The sequence below is a fragment of the Mus musculus genome, chromosome 7 (assembly GCF_000001635.26).
Source record: "Mus musculus strain C57BL/6J chromosome 7, GRCm38.p6 C57BL/6J".
Taxonomy (NCBI): domain Eukaryota; kingdom Metazoa; phylum Chordata; class Mammalia; order Rodentia; family Muridae; genus Mus; species Mus musculus.
The window spans coordinates 49,628,411-49,638,484 of record NC_000073.6 but is presented as its reverse complement, the minus strand read 5'-3'; the positions used below and the strand labels follow the sequence as shown (position 1 = coordinate 49,638,484).

Below are 10,074 nucleotides of genomic sequence, written 5' to 3'. Positions count from 1 at the left end.
AGAAAGCTTTGTGTTAAAAAGCAAAAAGGAAAACCAGCTGAAAGTGACAGTTAGTTCATGGCTAATAGGATCAGGGCAGCCTGGCAGGGCTGCACACTTCTCTTGGGGGAGGGTTCAATCGCACTAAAGAAATGAATGGGACATTTAACACATCTGTCATCTCGCCGAGCCAGAAACCGGGCAGTGGAGGCTCAGAGCCACCTCAGCACCATCACACGAAAGCCAAGAGAGGCTCTCCAGGATTTTGGTTGGAGACATTAAACTTAGGAAACCCTTTTCCCTGTGTGAACTTAGTTCTTCCTCGTAATTTTTATTCATTGCTCCCTTGCAGTGAACCCAGAAGCTGGCACAAATAAATGTGCAGGAGTTAAGCGCCTCGAAATAGCTGGAGTTGTGTCTGAACTTTCAAGGGCTCTCTGGCTTAAACAAAGAGTTAGGTGGTGAACGTCAATGTTTCTAAAGGTTGGGAAAAAGAGACCCTGACAGGTTTGCGCTAGCTACCGGAGGAACGGAGCTCTCAAGGTTTTGAGCCCTTCCCAAGTGGAATTCCCAGCCCGGTTAGGTTCAGGGCTCTGCCAGGCTCCTTCCTCCTTCAAGTGAACGGCCTTGCACTCTGGGCGGAGTCCCAAAGAAGTTCTCTGAAAACACTCTCTCTCTCTCTCTCTCTCTCTCTCTCTCTCCCTCCCTCCCTCCTCTCTCTCTCCTCTCTCTCTCTCTCTCTCTCTCTCTCTCTCTCTCTCTCTCTCTTCTCTCTCTCTCTCTCTCTCTCTCCCTCTCTCCCTCCCTCCCTCCTCTTTCCCCCTCTCTCTTCTCTCTCCCTCTCCCCTCTCCCTGCTCCCTCACTCCTTCCCTCCCTCTCTTCCTCTTTTCAGGTTATTGGGAATTAGAAATAAATAGTTTTCCCACTAACTTTGGAATTCAACTATTCTCCGGAAACAAAACAAAACAAAACAACACCCCTCAAATCTTCCCAACCCTGACGGACTGTCATCGGATGGCACCGGAGTTTCTATATTTCCAAGTCTCCCTGGGTGTGGGAGTGGGACTTCTAACCCATCCCTCGCATCTGCTCTACGAGTCCCATTGAGTGAGAAATAGCTGGAGACCGGTATGTTTTCATACTTAAGGGCTTGAAATTTTCCACACGGCCCCTCACACACAAGGGAGAGTTATTTTACCGATAGCCTGGAGATGTAGTTCTATGAATATTTATTGATTTATTTTCTAGTCTCAGCAGGAGGCCGCAGATAAATTTAGTGCGTTCTTTAAATAATTCCTTTTCTATGAGGCAAGATGTCATCTGAAACTTCTAAATAGGCATTTAATTAGCCCGGGTGTTGCTTCAGAACAAAAACCTCCAGCGAGAGCTTTGGGGACTCACTGTATAGCAGAGAGGCCGTCGATGCACAGCGTTGATGAGCGCCGGCCTTTGTTGCCGCCCCATTGTGAGGGCCATGCTTATGAAGACTAATCCAATCATAAATTGCATCCCTGAACCAATCAGAGAGCCTGGAGCCTCCCGCGAATGAAGCCCGAGTGGAGAACTTTGTTGAACTTCATTGTCAGAGCTGTCAGTTTTCAAAGAGCTGGAGCGGGCGGGCCACTATAAAACCATCTCCTGGACCGGAGAGCCACAGAAGACTCGCAGACGCCCAAGTAGGACGGTTACCAGGATACTGAGCCAAAGAGGGCATCGGGGGAGGGGCGGGAAGCCAGGCGCTTGCCCTCCGGCCCAGGGAAAGGGAGCTACTGCCAGACCCGCTCTAACCATGATGTTCCCCGGCCTCCTTGCGCCTCCCGCGGGATACCCTAGCCTCCTGCGACCCACGCCCACCTTAACACTGCCCCAGTCCCTTCAATCCGCATTTTCCGGCCACTCTAGTTTCCTAGTAGAAGATTTGATCCGCATCAGCCGGCCTCCCACCTACCTGTCCCGCAGCATACCCGCTGCCAGCCTGTCACCCCCCAGTCAAGAGGCCCCTGCAGCCCTCGCCGACTCGGGGACCTCAGACCTGGGCTCTCCTGGGTCCGGGAGCCGGCGAGGCAGTTCTCCACAGACCGCCCTCTCCCCTGCCAGCGAGCCCACGTTTCTGAAGTTTGGGGTGAATGCCATCCTTTCCTCGGCGCCTAGAAGAGGTAAGATACAGCCGTGCCCTCGACGTGCGTTCCGCGGCCTGACAGCCACTCAATCCTTCACAAACTTGTTCCTCCGCGCTTGTTAGTGCACATTTCCACGCAGGAACTCAGACCTCAAGGGCCAGGTTACTGATTATGAAACGATGGTACTGAGGTTTTAAGGGGAAGAAAAGTCTCAGGCCTTACGAGTATCCTCAAAATGAACTTGAGCCCCGGGCCAGTGAGTGCAGTTCCTTAGTCGGGCGTCTCAGCGCACGCGCTTTGGTGCCTGCGTTCCCGCCCTCAAGACTAGGAAAGAGACTTTTTGCTTTAAACCCAACAAGTACGTTTATTGTGTTGGTTTGTACTATTATGGATAGATCTGCAATAGCCCACCCCACCCCTCCCTATTTTCCTAAGTCTCTGGAATGGTGATGAAATGGGGGCACAAATGAGACGACGCTGCGCAAATTTATTTTACTTAGTGAATACGTTCTAAAAGATGCCTCTGATACCTGCTGCAGTGTGAATTAGATCGTGTACGCGATGCTCCACACAGTATTCAAACACATGATCAAATTCATTCTCTCTCTCTCTCTCTCTCTCTCTCTCTCTCTCTCTCTCTTCCCTCGCCCTACCAGAAACTTCGCCCGCTTTGCTGCAGAGCCCTCCTCCCAAGACGTTCGCCTTTCCATACTTCGAAGGCTCGTTCCAACCCTTTATCAGATCCTCCTATTTCCCAGGTAGGTCTCTTTCGTGTTTTTCCCGCTCCGGGCTGGACAGCCCGTTCCAGTCCCGGCCGGTCGCTCCCTACCCCGAAGTCGTATTTCTCCGTCCACCCCTCGGGGTTACGCTCTGGTTCAGAGGTTGCGAGGCGTACAACATTCACGAATCCGTCGCGCCAATTTGATACCCCATTTAGCACAAGCAGTGACTGCTTGACACTATGCACCAATTCCCTGCTCTACAAATTAGCAAGAATTGTCATGGTCCACATTTGAGGCGGTTCCCTTCCCGGCGAGGAGCTGTTGGCATCCCTTCATGCCGCCGTTTCCCACAGAGTTGGTGCACTTGGCCACCATTCGCCACAAAGGTCTCAGCACCGTGACCAATTGGCCAGCTCCTCCGGCAGCCACACGCAGACCGGCCCTCGCCCCTCCACGCCGCCGAAAAACACCTACCAGCCGCAGCTAATTTCCTGTTAACATTCATTCAGGGCTGCTTTTTTTTCCCTCCACAAGACCGCATGGGGTGCCCTCTTGTGTGCGATGCTTGGGGGTTACCTAAGGGTAGGAAGTCTAGATCCTCCCGCGACCCCAACCTTATCTTGCCAATTTGATTTCCCAACCCTATATCATGCCGGTGGGCTCTTTCTGTAAAAAGGAAACAGTTGACAGAATCCCGCTATGGGTCCTAGTCTACAGGCGAAGAAGCACCCTCAAGAGTTTTCATGCTGAGAACTACGAGTGTTCAAGCATTGCCTCGAACACTTTAAAGCTGCTTTAAAAAGCAGGGAAGCCCCCTAGACAAGAAGGGACCAGAGCCAAAGTGCAGTGGGTGGGGGCAGGGCAAGACCAGGACAGCACTCCCAACATCAGCAAAAGAAACTAGCGACGCTTTTTTTTTTTTTTTTTTTTTTTTTTTTTTGAGAGAAGAAACTCTCTTCCACCACCATTCAGGCTTTTGCCGACAATGGAATTTGCTCCTTTCTCCCGGGTCTCAATGGTCTAACAAAAACAACCCGAGCTTTATAAATAGCTTTTCGTGTCCATTTAATGTGAAAGATTGGGGGTAGAGAAGCCTCTGCCATCACCGCTCTCCCAATCGTCTCCGCCTGCAGTTGTGTTTAGCCTGAGTGTAAACCTCTTTTGTCCCGGTAATATATGGCTCTCGCTGCTTGTCCATAGCCTTTTGCGGTTAGTTCATTACTACACAATTACCATTCACGCTTCGTTAGCGTCTCTGTTTCTTTTTGTTTTTCTTTTTCTCTCCCTTAAAGCGAAACTCTCCCCCTTTTCATAGCGCCAATTCCCAGTGGGAAGCGGTCAATGTGCTAATTAGACGCCACTTTCCTTGTATTCACGCTGATTTCTTTACGTTGTGGGGGAGGCAGAAAAATCATATGTAGTTTTTAAAACGATGAATGACTGGATTTTTTTTAAGCCAAAACAGACTTTTTTCTGTCTGCCAAACCAGCAAAGTGCCTTGTCTTAAAAGGTACTGACAGCACCAAGGTGATTGCGTGTCCGTGGGTCTTGGGGGGGGGGGAAAGTGGAGGTGTGCTGAGTGGTCTCTGTGGGATTATTTTCATTTCTGTAATTTATTTTATTCTGTTGCTATTTAAGCTGTTTGGTGCGGACTGTTTCTGTAAGACCATTGAATGGAAGTGGGGGGGCGGGTAAGCAAAAGGCAATTGTGGCTGCTGTTTTCGTGGGTTTTTTCCTAATCCGGGTTTGCACGGTTGAAAGCGAAAGTTATTTGTGCGGAAAGCGCCTTTCACTCAGACAGGTTGTAGGTTCTCCGTCTATTCTCTACGGGGAGAAAAAGGAGTGTTTTAAAGAGATGAAGGGACTCGAGGGGGAAAAAGGAGGGAGAACGCTAGTGAAAACAGCTTGGGAGAGGCGGATGCTCGGCTCTGCAGGACACCCGGCTCATTCTCTACTTCCCTCACCCCGCAGCTTCCTCCAGCGTCGTGCCTATCCCTGGGACCTTCTCCTGGCCGCTGGCTGCTCGCGGCAAGCCTCGCCGGGGCATGCTGCGCAGAGCCGTGTTCTCTGACGTGCAGCGGAAAGCCCTGGAGAAGACGTTCCAGAAGCAGAAGTACATCAGCAAGCCAGACCGGAAAAAGCTGGCCTCCAAGCTTGGCTTGAAGGACTCGCAGGTGCGAGCGGCCTCCACCGCCCCACCCTCACACGCCATGCTAGCCCCTGCCAATCAATTGCAAGGGCTCTCTGGTGCCTCTTAGGCTGGCGGAGCAGCTGGGGAAACCCAGGCCAAGTTATTTGAGGTTTCCCCAGAGCAGCCTCCTTTTCCACCCCACCCCACCCCACCCTTCTATCTTACTCCCCCACCTGCCCAGCTGAGTCAAGTGCCGAATGAGAGGATGGATGGACGTAAGGGTACATGGATAGCTATATGGATAAATAGATAGATGCATATGCATGGGTAGGTGTGTATGCAGGTGGAGGATGTGTACATGGATACGTACGTACGTGTGTGTGTGTGTGTGTGTGTGTGTGTGTGTGTGTGTGTGTGTGTGTATGGGGTAGGCGGATGGACACATGAATTGGATAGATGGATGGGTGGGTCATGGCTATGGGGACGAGTGAATGAAGCATGAATTCGATCCAATATGAATGGGCTGGCAGGTAGATAGACCAGAGGAGCAAGAGTTAAGAGGGCTTACAAGGCTGGTGGGGAACAACACAGAAATCACCTTGAGGGCAGCGCCTTCCTACATGTTCCCCAAGCCTGGCTTCTAAGGGTTGCCCCAACCACCACCACCACCACCACCACCACCACCACCACCACCACCACCCCCTCATTGTGAGCAGACACTAACTTGTTTCTGGTTCTTCCCTCACAGGTGAAAATCTGGTTCCAGAATCGACGCATGAAATGGCGGAACTCCAAAGAGCGCGAGCTCCTGTCTAGCGGGGGCTGCCGAGAGCAGACCCTTCCCACAAAACTAAACCCCCATCCAGACCTTAGTGATGTAGGCCAGAAGGGACCTGGGGATGAGGAGGAAGACAATCCGGGTGCCCGCCTGGCCTACCACGCGCCCGCAGACCCGCGACATTTGCTGGAAGGGCCACTGCCTGCCTCGCCGGCGCACTCGAGCAGCCCGGGTAAACCGTCAGACTTCTCTGATTCTGATGAGGATGAGGAGGGCGAGGAGGATGAGGAAATCACGGTGTCCTAGGAGCCCCTCCAGCGGCTCTGGGGCTGTTGCAATTGGAAACTGGAGAGGGAACGCCCACGTGGCCACCTCTGTTCAGGATCCTGGATCCTGCCTCTTCTCACAACAGACCCACCACCTTCTCAGGGGTGGCATCACCCTTCCTGTTGTCCCAGAGACATTTCCTTGCGCCGTGCTGCCACCTCTAAACAACCCTTCCCACGGGAGCGTGGGTCTTTTCTACAAGAGCAACATTGCATCTATTTATTGCAAATTTATTTTAGACACCGCGTGCAGGGTGTGTGTAGAGGGGTGTCCCTAGTTCCACTGCCAGTGCTTACTGTGAGCCAGGTCCTGTCAAACACCAAGCCTCTGACCCCTAACTTCCTGGATGGCCACCTTTCTGCAGGGGGTATCAGTCAGCCATCCTGTCTTTTCACCTTGAGAGTAGAAAGCACAGGAGATTCTGAAAGAGAATAAGGGCACCGTCTCCCTGTCTAAGGGGAAAGCACTATCAAGCAAGCTTTTCATTTCTTGATGCTCCTTTGGCGGGAGGAAGCGATTTCTCTCTGTAGACATGTGTATCCAGTGCTCTGCTTGATGTCCTTCTGCTACTCCAACGGGAGCCTTTTCAGAGTGCCAGCTCCTGGCACTGGGGTGTGGACTTGTCTGACTCTCCGACACGTTTCACCCAGCTTTGCAGTCTGGGCAGCTTACCTGAGATGTGCTCTACTGTGTATCTATATTTTGTATGGATGTTTTATACTGAGGTTATTGTGAATGACCATAATGAAGGGCTGGCTGTGTCCCTCTCATTATTTTTCTCTGCAATGGTCTTTAAAGTCTAAAAGGTAGCTGTGTAACTTCATAATTTATAAGGAAATGCTTATTTTGTATTTTTTACCATGTACAGACTTTTTATATATGTATATATGTATCAAATGGACAAATGCCAAATAAAAAGTAGAATGAGTTTGATGGCTAAAGGGCATTGTTAAGTCACAAAAACGTGATGGCTGAAAGAACCAGGATTGGTCTTGTGGGTACCCAGAAGGCAAATATCTTAGTTAGGGTTTTATTGCTTCGAACAGGCACTGTGACCTAGGCAACTCTTATAAGGACACCATTTAATTGGGGCTGGCTTACAGGTTCGGAGGTTCAATCCATTATCATCAAGGTGGGAGCATGGCAGCATCCAGGCAGGCATAGTGCAGGAGGAGCTGAGAGTTCCACATCTCCATCTGAAGGCTGTTAGGAGAAGACTGGCTTCCAGGCAGCTAGGATGAGGACCTTAAAGCGCACACCCACAGTGACACACCTATTCTAGGCCATACCTTCTAATAGTGCCAGTGCCTGGGCTGAGCATATTCAAACCATCACAACAAACTATTACAACATAGCCTTATATTCTAATAGACAAGTGACATTTCCAGTAAGAGGGTACCAAGAACCTGGGCTTGCAACTAACCTCGTGTTCTCCAAGACCAACGTGATGGACCACAGAGGTCAGTCCAGGGCACTTGGGTTGTTCAGGCCTGCAGTGGTTTGCACGTTCCCCTGGAAGAGGGAACTTTTTCTAGTGACCTGGAAAGCTTGAAGACTAGTCCCAATCCCTCTGCAAAGACCTGATTCTAGCTGGAGTGTTAGTCCACAGTGAAAGCTGGTGAGCCCAGATCTGAGTTCCAGGCTCCAGGGTCTGCAAGCTTTTTAAAGCGACAGCCTGATGCCTCCTTTCCATAGCAGCGTTCTTAGCCATTGCCTAAGAGGAATCCCAGAGGGGGCTTTTGTGACCTGTGAGAGACTAGGCTCTGTCCCATGCACCTCACCCTAAGGTTCTTTGTGAACTCAAATCCCCAATATTCAGAGAAGTTGCCAAGCTTTGGTAAGGCAGCTTGTTTGAAATGTGAGCCCATTCTTCCTCGTCTTCAATAACAGAAACCTTCATGCTGACCTCTTCAGCTCTCGCTCCAACCTTGTGACCAGGATAGTTTATACTGAGAGTTTAGAGAAAAGAAATCGTGCTTGTTTTAATAATGTCCCTAATTCAAGAAGCCTCCCAGATCTCCTCAACATGTGGTCAGTTTTCTATACAAGTTCCAGTGAGAAAAGGATTCCTCGGGCTGGTGAGATGGCTCAGTGGGTAAGAGCACCCGACTGCTCTTCCGAAGGTCCGAAGTTCAAATCCCAGCAACCACATGGTGGCTCACAACCATCCGTAATGAGATCTGACCCCCTCTTCTGGAGTGTCTGAAGACAGCTACAGTGTACTTACATGTAATAAATAAAATAAATAAATAAATCTTTAAAAAAAAAAAAGAAAGAAAAGGATTCCTCTACTGGGGCCCACACATTCAGAGACGAGAATTTGGTCAAAAATGGCTGACTTCTTCCTCCATGGCAGTTCTAGCTGACAGTTTTAATTTAGGCCAGATGTGGGAAGGGTTTAGTGGCTGGAGTTCAAGGACCCCCGAACACCCCATGCTCACAACACAAAACACAGCAATACACTGCAGCCAGGGTAGCAGCTCAGGTGCCTGTCAGTGCAAGCATTGCTAGATGGTATGGTACATAGAGCAATGGAATATTACCCACTCTTTAAAAGGGAGTTCTGTCAGCTGCTTCGGCACCAATAAACCTCGAGGGCATTATGCTAAATCACAGTCATTACAAAGTGACAGATGCTAGGACTGCATTGTATGAGGTTTGCAAAGCAATTGGCATGTGAAAGCTACTGAAAGAGGAACCCTGTCAACCTCAACCAGTCCATCCCAGTCCAGTTTCACACCAAAAGTTTTAAAGATCTATTGCATGCCAATCAGTGTAAATGACACTACTTGGTTGTATACCTAGACTTGGTTGACACAGAGCTTTGATGATGGCTCGATCAGTAATGTGCCTGTCATTCAAGCAATCACGAGACACTCAGTTTGGATCCCCAGAGCCCACATAAAAGATCAGACACAGAGTGCATGCCTGTAACCCCAGCCTTGGGGCAACGGAGGCTCTGAAGCTCGTCGGTTAGCCAGCTGAAGCATATCCATGAGGTTTAGTGTTGGAGCCTGTCTCAATAAAGCTGCTGGGTGGTGGGGGTGTATGTCTTTAATCCCAGCACTCAGGAGGTAGAGCAGACAGATGTCTGAGTTCAAGGTCAGCTTGGTCTACAGAGTGAGTTCCAGGATAGGCAGGGCTACACAGAGAAAACTTGTCTCGGAAAAAATGAAAATAAACAAATAATTAAGTAAATAAAAATAAATAAATAGTAAGTAAATAAAGTGACCAGATATTGAAGAAAAATGGCAGACATGGTGACCTCAGGTCTCTGTACACATGTGTATACATATATACCACACATATGAAAAAAGAGAGAGAGAAGGTGAAAGACATGTTTAACATGAAGTATCAGTGTAATCCCAGCTAAGGCAGGAAGATGGCTGAAGAGAGCAAGCAGGCATCAGCAAAAGCTTTTGTCCACATCCTTGTATAGGTTTCCAGCAGAAGGTGTGGCCCAGATTAAAGGTGCGTCTTCCAGCCTCAAGGTCCGAATCAAAGGTATGTGTCTTTCTACCTCAAAGGTCAAGACTGGAAATGGATCCACCCACTTTAAACCAACCCCCAACTGTCACCCCCCCAACCCCCCAAAAATACTCTCACAGGTATGCCCTCTATTTTTGGATTGTAAATTCATTTCAGAGGTAGTCAAAATCATAGCCAAGAATAGGCATCACAAGCAATATCAAAATTATGACTGCAAATATTATCAAAAGGCAACATAGAATTAAAGCAAGTAGCATCACAAGAGACAGAATTATTTTTTAAAATAGTAACAAATCATACTATGATCTAAGTGTTAATAATAAGTGCTAAAAAAATGTCCAGAAAAGAAAAAGGAAATACCCCCCCCCCAGAGGTCTTTCGGAAGTGTGTACTCGCCCTGTATGCACAGAGCCCTACTTATTGAGAAATACATGTGGCTTATTTTATGTTGTTGTTTCAGTGTCTCTAATGACTGAGCATCACAAGGGAACCAAGCCAGCTTCATACGTCTCAACCTGGTGTCATTG

At 49.2% G+C, this 10,074-nt stretch overlaps 1 protein-coding gene across 1 annotated transcript; it reads left to right on the top strand.

Annotated features, from left to right (window-relative positions):
- The first annotated feature begins 1,649 nt into the window (after positions 1-1,649).
- Dbx1 (developing brain homeobox 1) lies at positions 1,650-6,986 on the top strand. Its single transcript, NM_001005232.1, has 4 exons — positions 1,650-2,136; positions 2,757-2,858; positions 4,794-4,996; positions 5,702-6,986. Exons 1-4 carry the CDS (start codon positions 1,770-1,772, stop codon positions 6,035-6,037), a joined length of 1,008 nt encoding a protein of 335 aa, NP_001005232.1. The 5' UTR covers positions 1,650-1,769; the 3' UTR covers positions 6,038-6,986.
- The last annotated feature ends 3,088 nt before the right edge of the window (positions 6,987-10,074 follow it).